This window comes from Diadema antillarum, unplaced genomic scaffold, assembly GCF_040938485.1.
Source record: "Diadema antillarum isolate AM-2024a unplaced genomic scaffold, OU_Dant_1.0 seq00001706_RagTag, whole genome shotgun sequence".
NCBI classification, from domain to species: Eukaryota; Metazoa; Echinodermata; class Echinoidea; order Diadematoida; family Diadematidae; genus Diadema; species Diadema antillarum.
This window is the reverse complement of record NW_027272396.1, coordinates 60,776-81,991: the sequence shown is the minus strand read 5'-3', so window position 1 is coordinate 81,991 and position 21,216 is coordinate 60,776. Positions and strand designations below refer to the sequence as shown.

Genomic DNA, 21,216 nt, shown 5'->3' with positions numbered 1-21,216 from the left:
TTATGGTGTCGAAGAATACAAGTATTTTATATCAATGGAAAGCTTAGGAAATGGGCAATGTGATTCAGTGAAAAAATAAATTTTCAAAATTCCCGACTTTTGCCTGAAACCGTTGTCGCCGGTCACATATAATGACATACGTAATGCAAGAAATTAAACATTTCGTAAGTATCTACACTGTAATACTGTCATTTTCTTGACATTACACCATCCACTAATTATCTAAGCTTCACTTCCTGGTGAGATTTCACAATACTAATAAGTACTTGGGTATTTCAGGCATGATGATGTGACATAGAAAACAGTTCAGATAATCCACACATTCTTCTTTCTTTATGGGTCATTCTACACAATATCAAAAGCAATAAAAGCAAGAATTAAGCAAAAAAGTTTCACATCATCAAAAGAAATTTACAGGACACAATTATTCTCAAGATTAATGTTCACAAGTACTATCATCCAAACTGACTTGGCATAATCATGATATCTCCTGGAAATCAAGGATGAGACTCACATTTTCCCATTGCTGAGAGCAAATACACAATGAAGGTCCGTAATCAATGTGCTTTTAATTACCTAACATACCATGGCTAACATTTTTCATTGCTTTAAAAGGAAAGTTTACAAGGAGCTAACATGTCATCAAGATAATTTTGCAAAAAAAGTAAAAAAAAACAAAACTGGTCTGGTTTCCAAATAGATGAATGCACAAAGTGACATCAAAATGTCTACCTGTTCACCTAACAATATTATATCCCACTGGCGCATTACCAAGTTTGTCTTGGCCTGACGTCAGTAAATTATGAAGCCTATTCATATCCCTGATTGACTTTCACTTCCATTCATAAGTTGCTGTTTTATTTGGGGTTATTCCCTTGTTTTAATAACATATCAGCACAGCTAATTATAGATGCAATAAACAGAGCCTCTTGTGTTTAATGGGAATCATTTGCTCAGGTTTTGATTGCGTTGATTTCATAGCTGAACAATCATTTCAAAACCTATTTGCGAACCACATTTGGCACTGCCTTTTGTGTAGGCCATTCACCTTAACTGTCATACATTGTTGACAGTAAAAACATAGCTCAAGCTGTCCGAAAAGGAGTTGGTGTCTCTTTGCACTTGAAAGGCTGTATGTACAAATGTGTTTTTTGTTTATTTCCTTAAATTATTATCATTATTATCATCATTATTATAATTAAAAGTTAAAATGGGCTTTTGTAGCATCGAAAGTAATCAATTAAAAATCCTTCACGAAGTAAAGTGCGTGAAACAATTTTGCCTTTTCCCGAAACATAATGAATAGTGTATCACTTTCTTATATGGGTGCCTTGATCATTCTCACTGTTATAGATGTGCATGGTAAAGACCACATATTGGGCCATTATTATCATCACTATGGACCTATTCTGTTTTTTCAAGCACTGTAACTTATGTCAGCTGTAACTGGGGAATTCCAAAATAGGAAGAAAATATGATGCAACGAGTCACATGCATTTCTAAGTCAGTGCACAAATCAACTATTGTTAGGTATACTGCAGCCCCCTCATGATGGCTGAAATAGACATTAACATGCTATTTGTTTCTCTAATATTGCTATAAATAATACGGAGGATTTGACAAAACTGTGTATGAAAATACCATAATTGCTATGTGCTTCAAAAATATGCAAATCTGTGAAAAAACAGATTTACAATACTAAATCTTTATCTCATTTTTAATGTAAAGTAAGTGTGAAAATATTCAACTGCAGAAGCTATTTGCTGACATGGCGGTATTTATAGATAGATATCTTGACATAACATTACTTTCAAAAGCAATATATTCCAAACTTTTGTATGCTTAGGGTTTTTCTATCATTCATTTAAATATGAGGAAAGGTTTTTATTTATTTATTTTTCAAGTTGAGCCATTGCAATGTTAAATTATGTCTTTAAAATAAACAATTTCAACATCGTGAGCACTCCAGCTTACCTCCACACCACAGAGGGAAATCTTTTGGATGTCCTAAAATTTGCAGACTTCTTCATCATCTCATCCTTGACGGTACCTGGAATGACGTGCTGAGTGGGATAGGTCGTACAGTATCTGAAAACAAGAGGAAACAGAAATGGAGTGAAAAAGAGATATGCAGGGGTCGTGTTAATACAGGAGAGTGAAAACCTTAAACGTTACATCATAGACATCAGCCTTTTGTAAATTAACATCTGCTGAGATATCAGCTGGCACTGTTACAGCGTTTACTATTTCCAAGGCCAGAAAGGAAACGATGACTCATTGTTGGCGCAAGAAGGACACTAGAGTATCACGTATCATCTTGTTCTTACTTGAAATCTGAGTTGTCAAATATCCTCCAAGCTTTCTTCAGGTCGTAACCCTGCCTCTCTATCTCTGCAGCAAACGTCTGATAAGTCACCTTGCCTGGGTAGATAAAGTAACAACAACAACAACTCAGGTCACATGAGCGCCTGACAAAAGAGCTTCATAAATTACAAACAAATTTCTTTCGAACGAGTTGGTATGTACATTTCTTATGTGCTACTCAAGTTAGTTTGTCTTTTATTGCTCTTATCCACAATAACATACAATGTATAAAGAGTGGTCAGCCCTACCATTCTGTATCTGTGTCACATACACACACACTATACCCATAAACAAACAGCCTGCCAGCATGTGTGCATACTTATGAATTTACAAGACTAATTCGTCTGTTGAGAATGAGAAAGGCATTAAGTTGTCTCGAACACTATGAGTTTAGTAGCAACTTAACGCCCTTATCACTCTCAACCGACGTAGTATAGTACTCTAGTCTGCTCTGTTTTGTTACAGAAATACTGTATTGTATACGCTGAATATTTTGTGAGGTTTTTATTTTTGAAAGGGGTGCATCTAGATGCCAGGATGTGAATTTCGCGAGTCAGGTACTATTCGCGAAATTAAAGAAATGTGAAAATAATGACTCTGATCCCGATATGAATGTGGTGCACACGTATACATTTCTCCGGTCAATACAGTACTCCACGATCGCAAATTTAACCACTCAAAAAATCGGTGGAAGTCCCGATTCACAAAAATTTAGACTCGCTAAATATATGGCGTATACAGTAGCAAAGCAGAAGACATATGAAGAGATGGATCAATCTCCATTCATTAGACTTGGTAAAAAGGGGTGCGTACAATGCCAGACCTGGTAGAAAGGGGTGCATAGGATGCCAGAAATGTTAGAAAGGAGTGCATAGGATGCCATGCCTGGCAAAAAGGGGTGGATAGGATGCCCCACTCCTGATAGAAAGTTGGGCATACTTGTAGGATGCCACAACCTGTAGAACAGGGTGCAGAGGATGCCATAAATGGTAGAAAGGAGTGCATAGGATGCCAGTCCTGGTACAAACGGGTGCATAGAACACCCACCATGCCTGGCAAAAAGGGGTGGATAGGATGCCCTCCTGACAGAAAGTTGGGCATACTTGTAGGATGCCACAACCTGTAGAGTGGGGTGCATAGGATGCCAGACCTGCTGAAAGGGGTGAATAAGATGCCAGTCCTGGTAGAATGGTGTGCATAAGCTGCCATTCCTGGAAGAAAGGGGTGCATAGGATGCCAGGCCTCGTAGAAAGGGGTGCACAGGATGCCCGAACTGGTAAAAAGGGGTGCATAGAATGCCAGGCCCAAAAGGAAGAGGTTCATACAGTAGAATTCAGAGACACTTTTCTGACGGCAAGCAAGCTGTGAAATTACACATTTATACCAATATCCGGCTCTAAAATTATATGAACATCCTAATTAAAAATACAGTACCCTTTAACCTGGACATAAACAACATCATGTTCATGCAAGTATTTGTGTTTTGATTTTAACCATTGTGTACCAATGAGCTTCCTAGCTAAGTTGCAGCTGGTAAAGGTTCTTTTTAGCCAACGTTTGGGGACTTTTAACCTTTGATTGTCATGCATTTTGCCCAAAGTCTGAACTGTACATCTATACTTCACAGTGCTCACCTGAGTCAGGTAATTAAAACACACACACACACACACACACACACACACACATACACACACACACACAGAGGAAAGTTTTACTTTAAGTAAATCATGTCAAAAGGACAGAAGGACTGACAGACAAACAGCCCAAAATATAACCCCTCTGGCACCCTTTGGTGCAGAGACATAAAATTAGGTATTTTTCTTATGTCAGCCCAGGTTCAAACAACAAATCTTACACTGTCACCCAAACTGATGCCCTCAACTCCTTCTGCTTTGACTGTTGGCAGTAGGAGATGAAGGGTTAATTATACCACCTTTGTCACAGAAAAACAGGTGACACGGTCCCTGGACACTGGCATGACATCATCAGTGCACTCCCCACACTGCTGAGCACTGCTAATTTACCATACTATGTGTGCCACTATAATGTACACACTGTACTGCCCTGTAACATTTCATGCACGGGATGCAGTGCAGCTGGGTTTCAATCTTTTATCAAAATAAATGCAATGTAATACACTGTACTGACGTGCCATTAATCGTCGAAGTTGAGACCATTTTAGCTAATTTTGCAAAAAAATTTCTTCTCACTACATGAGCTGATATCATACACAATACATAAACTGGAATAAATGTACTGAAACTACAAAGTTTACATACACATGGTTTGGACAAGTTCAGTTGCATTTAAATTGCTTTAATCAAACAACCATGATGGAACTTTTGATATCATGCCAGAAGGGCAAAAATAAAAACATTATTTCTGGACAGATGATATAATGACAATATCTCTCTTTCATTCACATATAATCTACACATTGTACAACACACCTTAAATCTCAAGCAAAAAGAAAAAAGAAATCACAGTTTGTGCAGATAAAATGGCTGGGAATTTGTACGCTCAGCTGGGGAGGACCTGTCAATGCATCTTTGTTGCACAGAACCTGCAGGCACAGACGAACCGAGCCCAACCCAAAGTGATGTCTACCCCGCAGCTGTGTCGCCACATTGTAATTTTGACCCCTGGAACCCGAGATGTGTAATTAAATATTCATATCTCTGTATAATCTACACTGCATGACTCAGAGGATTGTAATTCTCCACTCCGTACATGAAGCCGAAGTATGAGTCTGGGCAGACCATTTAAAAAAAAAAAAAAAAAGGAAAAAGAAAAACGGCCGCCCAGTGTTTATCATAAGACTGTAATATAGGATGAGCTGGCAGATTCGGGACCCATCAACTGCTGCCACGTTGTAATACTTCTCTGCTGTAGAGGTGCAGTGTAATGACCATGCAAGCATGGCAACAATTACGGCAGTGTGCATTGCCATTATGTGCCCCCCTCCCTCCCATCCTCATCATCATAATCAGAAACAAAGGGGGACTGGGGACAATGCTATCACAACAGAGGCACCTTGCCTCTTTCATGATTAAACTACACCAAAAAAATCTAAAAACTTACAGAATGCAACAAAAAATGGAACAGTATAGACTCTTTTTCTATTAAACACTAGCAACAATAACAAATCAAAATACCATAAACACAGGGTTAATCTGTGGTTTGAATAATTAAAGAGGCTTCATTTGACCATAGATTATACTATTGCTCAATAATACGCATTGTAGCTTGTGCACATATAAATTTGTTACAAATACAAGACTGCTTTTGCTTTCAAGGTATGCACACAATGCACTCAAGATTCAGCACTCTGACAAATTGGCACATGATTGTCTCGATACATCTGACACAAACCGGCACTGTCACTTCTTCAGCCTAGGGTAAAAGGTAATGCTAAAGAATTTCACAATCAGCAAATACTAGTATTCCCAGGTATTTATCAACCCCCCACAATAAAATTATCATTGTGCTATAATTCCTTAAATATACACCCATCTCTGTTGCTGTTTACAGTGTAAAGGTAAAACATGTAGTTCTGGTACCCCTGCAGAACTGTCAAATTTCACTCCAAAATGTACACGTATGCCTAAGAAATGTGTGGAATAATGCTGTAATGAAACGTAAGATATTCATTGGGTAACAACAAAAATGAAAAAAAAAAAAACTAGAAAGGTTCGCATCGAGGTCAGGCTTACTCTGACTTGGGGACAACTCGGCCTCGCTTTGACGGCAGGGCAGAGTTGTTCCTCTCAATTCTACAGTGTTTTACTACGGGAGCGCTTCGCGCTCTGGCTTGTCGCAGTTATGGGCAGAGTTGATACAATGCGCGCATACAAAATGAACGTGCGCCTATGTATGAAATATGGTGATCACAAACTGCGTGTATTAGAATTATCTGAAATAAGGCCAAGTTGTCCTCGAGACCGTGTTAGCCTGGATCCTTCTGGAATAAAATTTGTTATACCAACTTCTACTATTCTACACTTTTGATCTCAAAATACTCATCATCTTGGCAAATCGCGTCAGCCAGACAAGTTTCTTGGTAGACTCTTTTGATATACTGCAAGCAATATGCAATGGTGCAAGATGGGTTCTCAAATGCTTACTAGAATTATGTTTTCATTTTAATCTTGACATGCCTGAATGCATATTTATCCTAATTTCTCTCCACCATGATATCAAACTTGTATTGTAAGGATAACTGTGAATCCTTAATAAATACATAGATTCAGCTCACAAACAGTTTTTATTGTAATTTTGCAATCCGCACAGTCATTTTATATAGTGAGTATATTTAGTTTTATGTGGATTCAACAGTCTGATAAGGTGAACAGTTGACATATTCTTATGGCTTGAATATCAATTAATGCACACAACAAATGCCCACATTTTATATGCACACACCGAAAATGTTGACATGAATATACCTATAGTACTGTACATGTGTACTGCATGTACAATGAATCATCTAAAAAGTATAAAACTTATGCAAATCTATTGACTTCAAATCTGGCAATGTACGCAGACTGCAGGAAATTTTATATCAGGGACACAGAGATTTTTGAAGCCAGATGATCATGATACTGGAACATACAGTATCTGCTCTAGATGAGGCTCAGTTGATTTCTTGTCATTGTTGGTTGGTATGTCTTTTTAAATTGGGGGGGGGGGAGGTCTAGCCAATGATTTTGATTTTCTCAGTTCTTCTCATTGTCAATCTTTGTACTACTGCTCAAGCATTCTACATCATATTACCCAGAATAATTTTTTTCGAAGACTGCTTTGGAAAACCTTGCTTTCAATCTACATGTACAAATGTCAGTTGCTCCATACCAACAACAACAAAAAAAAGAAAAAAAATCTGCAGACGATAGCTGAACTCTTCCATTTTAGATGCAGAAATCATCAAAGCTAGGTCAATATTTACTCTCATAAGGGAAGCCGAGGTAGGTTTCATGGGATTTCACAAACCAGAGTTCCCTGCATGAGGGACGAGTTATTTGCTAAACAAGCTCTGCTAGCACAGCAAATCAAGCATTTAATATTTATCCTACAGATTTTCACCAAGCAACAAGAGTACATCAAATTTGAGGAAACACAGTGTTTACCGGGAGGTAAAATCTGTGGCATACATATGCCTTACAATCCCATCCTCTGCCTGAATTTGAACAAGTTTACTGTCAATTTCTACAACGTAACTCTTGTTTTTCAACCAGAAAGCTCAACCCATTTGATCTGAATTTTGATCTGCACAACTGACAAGGCATGACTTCAAGGAAGTACAATTTGTACATAATGTATGACAAGTCCAAACTGGATGCTGTAAAATGAGCTGGTGGGTTTAACACACCACACGCTACCTGACACCCACAAGAACCTACTCCATATGCCTGCTCAGTTGTAAATCAATGACTACATAGCAGACAAAACCTAGAGACAATCTTACATCATCTGAACATCACAGATTTTTACCTCAATTTACACTGTACCCCTTGGCATTTGAGTCGAAGTTATTTGGCAGCAATATTGGGACTGTTAAAACCAGTCATTCTGGTTTGAGATCAACTTGTATTCACTTGTGCATAAAACATCAATGTGCTACAATCAGCATACATGGTAGTAGGAGTCTCTGCCACTGACTAGTAATTTATCATTGTCATGTAATGATTTACTATTGGGTGTTTTTTTTTTCTTTTGCGTTTATAACTAAAATATATGCCCAATCCTACAACACACAAGAGCAGCATACATACCTCCAGTTCTATTTTATCCTGAACTAGATTGTATTCAATGTTGATTTGTACATGGATAAAAGCTGAAGAAGAAAGGGAATTACAAGCAAAGGAGACAACAGCTTGGTAGACACTGGCAGCTGCGTCCATTACTGAGCGTCCATTGCAATACTGGTACATGTATGGGCCTACCTGTATTTGTGGGTAAACTCAGCCTATACCAGATCAGGAAAACTCTGGCCCTTGTGATGGGGTCCTATAGGGGCTGAGTGAACCCATTAGACCGAGTTTATCCACAAATACGGTACTGTAAACCAAGATATTTCCTGTGCATTTTGCGAGGAGCCATGATTTATGAAATCAGAATGCATAATGTGCAAGTGTTTGTCTATTATAATGTGTTAAATGCAACTAGCTATTTGGGAAAGTTTCGTACCCCAAATGTCTCCGCTTTTACAGTACTGTAAAACACAATATTTTCGCGGCAAGAAGTTTTCGCGATTTGGAGCTGACAGCCTTTTTCACGGCACAAAATTTTTGCGAGATGCCTCTAACATTCATAGTGTAGACAAGAACTTTCGCATGCATTTTAATTTTGCGAATCTTGGCTCTTGCAAAATTCGTGAAATTAAAATGCATGCAAACATTCCTCATGTTACAGCATATGGAAAAGCATTCCTCCACAGTACAACACTCACCTGTCCCTTCCAAAAAGCACACGCCGGGTGGGGGGGCATCCTGATCCCCATCCCGATGAAGGTAGTCAAAGCACCAGGCATGGAAGGAAAAGGCGAAGATGTCCTCCAGTTTGGCGGGGGCTTCGATGGCCTTGACGATGCGATATAGCCACTCCTGACACTGGTCACTGGTATCAAACTGACATCTAGTGCAGACGAGGACAGGAGAATGGAGTAAGGGGGTAGAGGTAAAAGGAAGAAGTTAGTCACAGTCGCCATTTTATCAATTAATCCCATGCATGGCAAATTTATACATTCATGAAATACCGTACAAGCTGAAATTTTCACGGTGGTCTTAATTTTTCGAGTTGCCTTTGGAATGCAAAAATAACAACATGCGAATATAAAAACAGTGTGAAATGAACAAAGCGTGAAGATATGTATCATTTCAAAAAAAATCAAGCAATGCCAGCACGGGATGGATCGCAAGCAACTAGATACTAAGACTGTAGGTCTAGTACGCTGCATGAGCCATGATGTAGTGATACATCTGGGGCATGACTTCATGCTAGTACAGTACCATGGCACGTGTACTTCAAATGCAGAACACACTTTTCATTTAAATGAACTGGGAATCAACGAGTAAAAACATTCAGTGGCACTATCATTACTACTGTCACTTGTTACTTATTCTTATTTGTTTCGTGAAAGATGATCAAACAATTATCAGATCCTCGCAACCGCAAAATAAAGATGTAAACATTTCCAACAAGTAGCAATGTGCTTTTGCAGGAATAGTGGAAAAACATCAACAAAAAAAAAACATTTACTGTAAGCACAAGCACATGTCACAACAAGCAGGTTGTAGTTTTACATGTATTACAATATTAATGAAACCGTTTCCACGAGGACCCGGTAACCAGCCAAGTATCAATATTTAGAATTCAAATTTTACTCATTAGGCGTTTTCACATCAGCCCGATGTTTTGAAATAGCGCACTATTTTGCTGACTATTTTCTGCGAAAAATATCTCGAGCTTGGATTTTTATCGGGCTGATGTGAAAACGCCTATTAGCAGTTGCAGCATTAGAACTGCAGCGTACATATCATTAAGCCTTCAATACATGGCACCTGGAGTATTTGGACTAAGCATGAATCCCCAAGAGGTAATGCATTCCGGCATGTAATCTACACCTGTAAATTCTATTTTTGTCTGCTGTGCATGCCTGGTATTGCATCAAACCACACTCCTTGCTGAACTCAAACACAATACATTGTCAGCACACAGCGTGATCATTGCTACGTGAGGTTGCCATGCTCAACTGGAAATTGCTCGCTGGGGCTTTTTTCAGGGGTAGCAGGTACAGTGTGTGACACAGATCTGTCGAACAATAAGCAAGTTCGTAGTTAGCTCATGTGCAGGTTGGTACAAATGACCTTTTTTTCTTTTTCTTCTTTTCAGTTGGTAAAGACACTTTGCTGTTTTCAAAGCAAGGCAAGGCATAAGCTTGCCTGACGTTAACAATTAATGGAATTCATCAATCAAGTTCAAAGAAAGAATGAACTTGCATAGAACACATGAGCAGAACTGTACATCAAATAACACTTGGGAAGCATCCTTTTCATTATATTGCCCTTATGTATCGGACAAACTATATTCTATTACAAGAGACCCGCGGGTCTAGCGCTCACCTGAGTATCGCAAGTTCACCTTTCACGCAGTCACTAATCTAAATTATTCACAGCTCTACCAAAATTTGACCAGGCACTCTCAAGTAGAAGATGAAAATGTACAATAAGGTCCCATTTTTTTAAAGATTCCTTAATTTGGGGGGATTGGGGCCCCCTGGGGCCCTCTGGGTGGGGCATGGTGCTCATTTTGATAAATTGTGATCCTGATCCCCTAGGGATGCTACTTGCCAAGTTTGACGAAAATCCATCATGAGGTTTTCAGGAAGAAGATGAAAATGTACAATTTAGGCCCCCATTTGGACCTTCCCAACCACCCCCCCCCCCTCCCCGAGGGGCACCCCTGGATCTCCTATGAACAAACTTGAAACTACAGTCATTAATGTACTCACTCATAGTATTATCTTAGCTCTATAACTTCTGATACTAGAGAAGATTTTAAAAGATTCCTTCATTTTGGGGGTGTGGGCCCCCCGGGGGCCCCCTGGGTGGGGCATGGTGCCCATTTTAACAAATTGAGATCCTAACCCCTTAGGGATGCTACCTGCCAAGTTTGGTGAAAATGGGTCATGGGGTTCTCAAGAAGATAAAAATGTACAATTTAGGCCCCATTAGGATCCCTCCTCACCCCCCTCCCCTGGGTCCCAAGGGGGGCACCCCTGATTCTGCCATGAACAAACTTGAAACTACAGTCATTAATGTACAAACTCATAGTATTAACTTAGCTCTATCACTTATGGTTCTAGAGAAGAAGATTTTTACAGATTCCTTAATTTTGGGGGGTTTGGGCCCCCTGGGGCCCCCTGGGTGGGGCATGGTGCCCATTTTAACAAATTGGGTTCCTAACCCCCTAGGGATGCTAGCTGCCAAGTTTGGTGAAAATGGGTCATGGGATTCTTAAGAAGAAGATGAAAATGTACAATATAGGCCCCATTAGAACCCCTCCCCACTCCCCTCCCCTGGGTCCCAAGGGGGGCACCCCTGATTCTGCCATGAACAAACTTGAAACTACAGTCATCAATGTACTAACTCATAGTATTAACTTAGCTCTATCACTTCTGGTTCTAGAGAAGAAGATTTTTACAGATTCCTTAATTTTGGGGGGTTTGGGCCCCCTGGGGCCCCCTGGGTGGGGCATGGTGCCCATTTTAACAAATTGGGTTCCTAACCCCCTAGGGATGCTAGCTGCCAAGTTTGGTGAAAATGGGTCATGGGATTCTTAAGAAGAAGATGAAAATGTACAATATAGGCCCCATTAGAACCCCTCCCCACCCCCCTCCCCTGGGTCCCAAGGGGGGCACCCCTGATTCTGCCATGAACAAACTTGAAACTACAGTCATCAATGTACTAACTCATAGTATTAACTTAGCTCTATCACTTCTGGTTCTAGAGAAGAAGATTTTTACAGATTCCTTAATTTTGGGGGGTTTGGGCCCCCCTGGGGGCCCCCTGGGTGGGGCATGGTGCCTATTTTAACAAATTGAGTTCCTAACCCCCTAGGGATGCTACCTGCCAAGTTTGATGAAAATCGGTCTTGGGGTTTTCAAGAAGAAGATGAAAATGTAAAAAGTTTACGCACGACGCACGACGGACGACGGACGACGGACGACGGACGACGGACGACGGACGACGCACGACGCACGACGCACGACGCACGACGGACGCCGGACGAAGGGCGATCGCAATAGCTCACTTGAGCCTTTGGCTCAGGTGAGCTAAAAATGTTAAAGTGGATGTGCTGGCAAGTACCATTTATCAGGATAACATGAATAATCATAACAGCACAGTTGTTCATCTCGGTGAATTGTATAATGAAACCAAACCTTATGGTGCAAATTACCATTTTCTGCTCACGTGCAAGTTGGAGCTACAAACTGGCTTATTCTTCTATTTTCCGCTCTACACTTCCCTTCTTTTTCAACTTTCAGAGAGACTACAACAGTTCACTTCATACACTGCTGGAACTTTCATTATGTTTGTTTGCTGGTTAATGTAAATACTTTTGTTTGGTAATTATTTTTTGTTATATCTTTAATGATTAATACACATCTTTTGAACATGCATACTGGAGCCAGGATGTATATAATAAATTTTGTTTAGAATAACACATTCATTCAAAGAAATCACTCACAATTGACTTGATCTAATAATACCACATAAATTTATCAGTCCATGCAAGCAGAAATTGTGATTGCCAGTGAGAATGGTACACATTCAATACTGTTGTCATTTTTAAACTTACAACAAGTGTCATATTGAAGTTCCTTTTCTTTTTGCTTTTATATTGAAGTGAAATGCATTAAATGTCAATGAATGTGAAAATCTTGTCCTGACGAGCATGTCTTCTTTCTCTCTTTGTTTTTAATGTGTGTCCACTACAATATCCTTTTAAAAGAGACAAAAACATTAATATTTTTATATGTACAATAATCATTAAATGTGAGCATTAGGTGTCTTGCATCATACAAACAAGAGAGCTGCTCTTTAACAATTCTAATGTTTGGGACCGACGACTGTGATACCATCCTCATTAATGGGGCAAGAATATTTTAATTAGTTGCCCTCCCAGCAAGATGTGTAAACATTCATGTGGTTGGGATGACTGAATACTGAGTGTGCGGAAATCTATCACATGGCAAGGCTTGCTGACGTGAAAACCGATGGGATTTATCTCTAGCTCTCAGTGAGTGATTCATATCAGTACCTTTCGATCTGTGGCTGAATACCATACACAAATGAATAGTTTGATTGCAAAAAGAGGTAATTCCATTCTTGTAAATTTGAGATATTTGCTATTAAAGCAGCTAATAAACAAAGAACGTGGTCCTGTTTACCTTTGGGAGCAGTGATTTAAAAAATGTTCAAGATATCACTTTTGATGTATATGTGCAGGTCAGTTGTATCACAAAACATCCTACTATATAAAATTTTTGCAACAAAGCCTAAAGTATAAGGAGATATCACTGTTTTTCTCATTAAACCATAACTGTAGACAGTTTAATTTGGAAACATTCTTATTATAAGCATTGTTCACATTTTGTATATTTAACAATACTTAACATCGATTATACTGGTTCAAATTTTTACATTGGTTGTTTCTATCCCCAACTCACATTTTAGAACTACTTTGATGTACTTATGGCGGGTTCTTGTTTCATCTGCAAATGGTAAATTATGCCTTTGAGAAACTTTGGGCTTTGGGGATATTTCTTATCATACATTGTCCCTTCTATAATATTCCCTGTTAAATAACCAGTGAGGTATCACTGGAAATGTTTTATTTTGCTTTGTCTAATGACAGACTTACTTCAAAATGTTTAAAATGGCATTTAACCCCTTTTGCAATCAAACTCTTCAAACGGAGCATTAACACATGTTCTGTGTATCAGGCTATTTCATTCATTTCCAGGATTCTAAACCACAAGTACATGTTATGTTCATCCTAGTCAACAAAAGCAACATGGTTATTTCTCTACTTTTTACAGGTTTTCATAATCAGCAAAACCACAGCAGAGAATTAATCTCAATTTCTGCAAATGAATAGAATGTGTAAGAGCATAGAATGCAACAAACAAATTGTTTTCCATCGGGAGGCATTTCATGAAGCCTGAGATTGTCAAATATTTTTTTCCCGACAAACTGTTATAAGCTACTGAAATCCTTGCATCTGATTGGCTGAGATTGGACAAAACGTTTCATGAAATGCCCCAAGGTCTAACCACTCTGCTAACAACAATTTTTTGGCTATAGTCCAAGCAATACTTCACCTTTTTGTGTATCCATTCTCACTGTGTCTGAGAGATATTATAGCAGTGGTTACACTATACAACCTACATACATTGTACCTAACAATAGCTATGTTCACATATACTGTCATGATTACGAAACTTAAAGTTTGGGATCGTCGAAGTTTCAAAACCACGATCCTCACACAACAACGCCGCGGGGTTCACGCGCATTTAGACTACACTGCTAACTTCGAGTGAATCATGACATCATGGATAATACCGGAAGTAGTACGTGCATACCCTTGCCGAGTGCTTCAGACGAAACTCGAACAGGTCGCACTGGAAAATTGATAGAGCCGTAAACCGCTACACTAGCGCTACAAGCAACAAATACCTGGTCCTGCCATATCGCTCTACTTACTTGGGCAGTTTTGCTTGCATTTGTTCTTAATTATGCCATAAATTTAGATGCTTTAGAAGGTGAGACGTATTTTGTACTTCCAAGTCGTTTTTTCTTTTTTTTTTCAACAGTTTATTTATTTCCATCACCACAAAGAAAAGAAAAGAAAAAGTTCTTTGGGAGGGATATCTTCCAGCTCAAACATAGTGCTAGCCTGGGGCCTGGGTACGTGCGGTGCAGGTAGCTGCTGCAGCTGGCTACCGTACTAATAAGCTGATAAAGAACTCAGAGCTGACCCGGAAACACACGGTGGAGGGAGAGGTCACACTAAACTTTAAGTTTCGAAACTTCAAGGTTTGTTGTGTCCACATGTCCGCTAACTTCAATGGAGACCACCCGCGGTTTGTAGTTTATCGCGCTAACCTTAAGATTTTGCTGTGGTTTTGTAACTTCAAGTTAAAGGACAAGTTCACCTTAATAAACATAAGGTTTGAGAGAAAGTAGCAATATTAGTAGAACACATCATTGAAAGTTTGAGGAAAATCAGACAATCGGTTCAAAAGTTATGAATTTTTGAAGTTTTTGTGCAGTAACCGCTGGATGAGAAGACTACTGCAGTGTACGATGTCACATGCGTACAACAATATAAGGAAAATATAAAGAGAATTTTTCAAAATTCCATCTTTTGAAAAAAGTACACATTCCCCTGACTCGTTACCGACAAATGTTATGGGTAATATTATTCCCCCTGCCTTTAGAAAGAGGCAAGTCAAGTGCTCTTTCATTATGTGAAAAAAGTGAAAATATGTTGAATTTTCTTATACATTTTCTTTATACTGTTGTACGCAAATGACTCACAAGCTGTGGTAGTCTCCTCATCCAGCGATTCCAACACAAAAATTTTAAAAATTCATAACTTTCGCATCGATTGTCCAATTTTCCTCAAACTTTCACTGATGTGTTCTACTAATATTGTTGCATTCTCTCAATCCTTATGTTTATGAAGGTGAACTTGTCCTTTAACTTGAAGTTACAAAACCACGGGTTGTTCACAGGCACTCTAAACTGAAAGGTAACTTAAAGTTTCGAAACCACAAGTGAAAGTTCAAGTTTAGGGCTATGCATGTGAACCCCACTATAGTTTCACTACCCGATATTTTACTTCGTGTGGTTTGGGCTGTCTGACCGCAAACTTCTCAGAAAGTTACCACTGAAACTTCCTGCATGTACAAATTTTACGAAGTTTTACAATTCTTGCAAAATTACATGTATACATAGTTTTATATAGTGTGGCCACGCACTGCTGAAAATTGAAGAAGTTTGTCACGTGACTAGATCAATTTCATGTCGTATTCTGCACACTCTTGAACGCCTACAGTTTATATTCACAGAGGGTGCTCGGTTTTTGGCCCTGTGGAGCACAAATGTTGGAGAAATACATCATGGGTAGTTTCGCATCACTCAAACCACGTACAATGCAGGGAATAATTTTCCTGGTATCGCATCGCAATTTGCTATGCACTTTTACACCACTGCTACACAAACTATCTTTTGTGTAGCAGTTTTCTTCCATAGAAATGTACAGGATACCATGTGAAATATTGTTCATCAGCTGAAATTGCTAATCAAATTTGAGTTTGAAAATTATTCCCTGCAATGTATACGAGCATAGTTTTGTCGGTAGTGTGATTGTATGGTCAATCTTCTGGAAATTAACTTGAAGTAAACTGTGTACAGATTCGTGTAGTGTCTGACCACAGCTACTGCGACACCAGCCCTACAGCCTTCATGCTCCTCTACTTATCATATGTAGTCATAGTCAAGAGCCCGGCTAACATTCAGTCACGTTGTATACACACCTGTACAGCAAATTATTGGCAAATTACAATATGTGCTAAAGACTCTGCTCCAACAAAATATTTACACAGCTAAATAATAATAACAACTAGAAGAATCATACTTCTATTGTTGTCATCATGATCATCAGCATTTGTAATTGTATGTACCATGGTAAGTTGTATCTGATCACTGTTATAACATTGCACTAGCCACTGGAGTAATGACAACAGAAAAGCAAAGAATATGAAATTTGGATGACCTTAAAGAAGGGGGTTGGGAGGAAGATGTGACATCTTGGAAGTTTTTAGACCTCTTTATTTAGCTGGATTAACTTATGACTGCAGTAGTAAGAACAGACTGTTTTGTTGCTGTGTTTTTTAACCACTCAAAGAATCACCCAATATTAGTCTGATAGAAAAGATTCATGAGTTTGTGGGCTTTACAGTACTCCATGCACTCTGTGAAGCATTCACACACACCCTTTACCCATAAACAGGTCTACTTTTCCCGCCATACAGCCACAGCATCACCACTGCATTTTCAATTCACCTTTTGATTTTCTACTATGTATTTGATGGGCAAGAACCATGACTTAATTCTATAGATCAAAGCTATCATTTTCACACTGGCATTCTCTATCCTCCTTTTCTACTGGAAATTCTTTGACTGCATTCAGTCTTCCACAGGCTGTGCACACAAGAGCAATCATGCAAGGTTCCAACTTCACATGAAAAATGACTACTTCCTTTTATAGAAACATGTCGGGCAATCTTCAACAACGTACATTGTTTGGGGCCCAATTTACACCAAGATTGGCTAATATTTGAGAGGTTCAAAAATTGCAGTTTGCCACAGCAATAATTGACTGCTCATACACCACCTGACTGGTCATTTGCTTGGGTGCCACCATAGTGCCACCAGGCATAGCAAGAGTCCATTTTTTTCTGGACATCAGAAGCTGACGTGCTGTGAACTGAGACGTCCAGATGCAACCTGTCCAGTTTGCCAACATATCAAAAGGGTCTTTCTCACTAGAGGAGACATCGGAGTGGCTGCCACGACTTGTGCCACTCATGTGACTCGAAAGACAAAAAAAAAAAAAAATGGCTCGCGCTCTCACCAAGTTGGCGACAACATGGTGACTTCACAGATGTCTCGAAATTAACTGACAATTTATTCATACCTGGAAGCTGTGGAGACATTGCCACAATGTCCCCAACACATCCTCCCTGAATCTCAGTTGCAGAGACAAGGTCGCCAATGGGTCTCTGCAACTTGGCCGTGCCTAAGGCAGGAGTTGTCACGGAGACATCGCTGAGATATCTCCATGACCAGGTCAAGACTTGAAAGAGTCTCCAAAAAATATTGAAGATGTTCGATTCTCTCAAAACTTCCCAGAGACTTGGCTCCAATTCAGGAGACGTCTCCACAACTAGGGAGACTTTAGTGGCTACAAGGTTGCCCACTAAGTCTCCAGCACAATGAAACAACTGCTCTTCATCTAGTGTGTTCAAGAAGTATTGTGGCGTTTGTGAGCTTTAAATCTCCACTGAGAAATAACGAAATTAGACACCTTTACCCAAATCAAAGAACTACATCCTCCTTAGGCCAAAAAAAAAAAAATTGTTGCATTGGCGTAACATGAGATTTTCAAATAGGGTCGGTCGGGCGGATTTTTTTTTTTTTTTTTTTTTTTTTTTTTTGCTACCTGCATTTTACATGTAAAACTCGTGCTCAGCTCAGTAAACAGTTACAACTGCTGCACCGAATGTGCTGTGTTCATCTATTCTACAAATTATTTATGAGGCCGATATTACTGGAATTATACCCCTTCACAGAATTTAAAGATGTTGAAATCCCTATCCTCAATGTTTTCACTTCATATTTTACTATTTTGACTTAGATAAGATAGATGCAAATTGACCCATATGTACGATCTTTTCATCGCACACGGCGATCTCTATTACAGTCCCACATATACAGATTCGTGTAAGTTCTCCACACAAGAAACCTATGGCAAAACTGTGCACAATACATCGCAGTCTGAATGCTACGTATACACTGAATAAATCTTGTTAGAGTACGTGTCCGTGTTGGAAACAGATGACGTACTGATCAAGGAAGGCTTATGCGAGGCGCTAGATCTCTCCCTCGAACATCCGATATCCCCAGAGCCGTTTCCACTTCCGGGTTTGTGCGATCGCGATCGCAATCAACAAGATATTTGATATCGATAGCAAAAAAAAATAATAAAACTAGAAATGTCGCTATGGCGACTGATGCCTCCGCCATAATGCATGATTCTCCCAATAGGTGTATACAAAGTTGTAGTACAATGTCTTCACAATGTGTGATGACAGTTTCACATAACTGGCAAAATATTGAAATGACAGGTTTGTCAGAAATATCTTGAATGTTCACTTTCCTTGAACTGGGTTTGCTATACATTTGTAATTGTCTAAGAGTGCAGGTACACATATTTAGGGAATTGAGAATTTTTACTTGACTTCTGACGGACCCTTTTATAAGTTTGTGCATTGAGTAATTTCCAAGGTATGAAGAAAGAGTGTAATTACAGTACAAAATAGATTTTTGGGGGGCATTGAAACCTGGACTTTGACCCTTAACCTTTGACCTTTGACCTTCTGGCTGGAAATTTCCCAGAGAATCTCCATTAGGTAATGCATGTATATATTAAGTTTTTTAACTAATAATGCAAACATTGCATATACTAGTATATAAGGGAAATAGTAAAATTTTGAGGAGTTGACCTTGACCTTTGCCCCCCTGACTATTGACCCATGACCCCTAAATTCCCTAGATAATCCCTGCCAGTCAGTACATGCGTATGTACTAAGTTCCATGAAGATACATTGAACCATTTGCAAGAAAAGTGATATTGCAACATTTTCACCTAACCTTTGACCTTTTGACCTTTGATCTTATGACATGAAACTCTCTCTGGAGAATCTTTATGCAGTAGTACATGTCTACACTAAGTTTCAAGAAAATACCTTTGGGCATTGCATAGATATGGGGGAAATAGCAAAATTTTTAGCATTTGACCTCGACCTTCTGACCTTTGACCTCTTGCCAATGTCACTAAAATCTACTCAACTAATTGTCCCATCATACATCATCCTTTGACCAAGTTTGGTGAAAGCTGCTTCAACCAGTCTTGAGTTATCACGTAAACAGATAAATTTTAGGATTTGACCTTGATCTTTGACCTTTGACCTCTGTCCGATTTAACCAAAAAACTAATCAAGTAATTGCCCTATCATACATCATCCTCCCACAAAGTTTGGTGAAATTTGCTCGATCCAGTCTTGAGTTATCGTGTAAAAGGATACAATTTCATGATTTGACCTTGACCTTTGACCTTTGGCCGATTTCACCCAAAATCTAATCAAATAATTGCCCCATCATACTCTATACTTGGACCAAGTTTGGTAAAATTCCAGTCAATATTACTCAAGTTATCGCGCAAACGAAAGCGGACGGACGTACGGACGTACGGACGGACGGACAACCCGAAAACATAATGCCTCCGGCACCACTTCGTGGCGGAGGCATAAAAACATGGGGTCGGCGGAATTTTTAGGGTCGGGCGGGTTACGCCAATGCAACAATTTTTTTTTTTTGGCCTTATGTCTGTCATTACCATAATAAGAACCATTAGAACGCTAGTACCAGTGTACATTGCAGCAGTAGTAGCAGAGGCAAGAGTAATATTAAAATGCATCATCATATCTGTAATTCATAAAATATCTCATCACAAGCATTGTAAATGGCATTCAATGGATTGCTATTGCTACTGTAGTATTAGGCCTACTGAAGTGAGTACAAAAAATAGCATACGGATATATGCCCTATAAACGCGAAATTAAAATGCACGCGAACATTTCTCGTTTTACAGTACTGCATTTGTCATTGCTCATATTGTGGATACTTCTCTAGTTGGAGCTGAAAGGGTATTCAACCATTCAAATAAGTCATACTGACCTACATTTAGTGGCGCTCTTACTCTTCAATTGTTCAAGTACCATTGTATGATAAGCATCCTTGTAAACTGACGTACGTACCAAGAATACCTGAGATATTCACACAGCAAATGTCAGTGTGTGACAATTGAAATATTCAAAGCAGTGGCTAACAACAAACCCATAGGCATCAACTCCATGGAATTAAATGAACAGCCTTGTGTGCTTGTCCTTTTTCACATGATGGTAACCCTCAATGGAATAGACCGGTCAGTTTTAACCTCAAGCTGTGTAAAGAGCCATCTCGGTTGGGGGTGGGGGAGGGATGGTGGTGAACTGTGCAGATGTATGGGGTGTGCCCATGTGTGCATATTAAATGTGTGTTTCCCTTGTTTTCTGACTACATTTTGGGTCAATGTACTGTGTATGATACTCAACTACATTTTGTACATGTAGGCTGTGGGCTCACATATTCATGTACATACATGTAAACTGTTGATTTTCTTTACTTGCAAATCTTGTCAATTTCGCGTGTGAACAAAAATGTGATTGTGGGGTACACTACTGAACGGAGAATGACATACCATGTCCATGTTGCATTCATGTTACGTGTAGGATCAGAGTTAATGTGTACATGTACACTTGTTGAAACCTGCAATATACCAATTACAGTAATAATACTTTGAGGTTTGTTGGGGTTTTTTTAAGATTTTATTTTTTATTTTTTTCATTTTTTTATCTATTTTTTTTTTTGGGGGGGGGGGGGCTTCACTCCCACTGTTTAC

The 21,216-nt window shown here is 39.2% G+C and overlaps 1 protein-coding gene across 1 annotated transcript in view; it reads right to left on the bottom strand.

The window, feature by feature from the left end:
* The window catches only part of LOC139711817 (phosphatidylinositol-3,5-bisphosphate 3-phosphatase MTMR4-like), a 56,280-nt gene that overhangs the window by 20,870 nt on the left and 14,194 nt on the right, over window positions 1-21,216 (bottom strand). The window contains exons 4-6 of the mRNA XM_071623668.1: window positions 8,813-8,997; window positions 2,328-2,421; window positions 1,975-2,088 (exon numbers count right to left, since the gene is read on the bottom strand). Of these exons, the coding sequence (XP_071479769.1) occupies window positions 1,975-2,088; window positions 2,328-2,421; window positions 8,813-8,997 (393 nt within the window). The remainder of the gene's footprint in view (window positions 1-1,974; window positions 2,089-2,327; window positions 2,422-8,812; window positions 8,998-21,216) is intronic.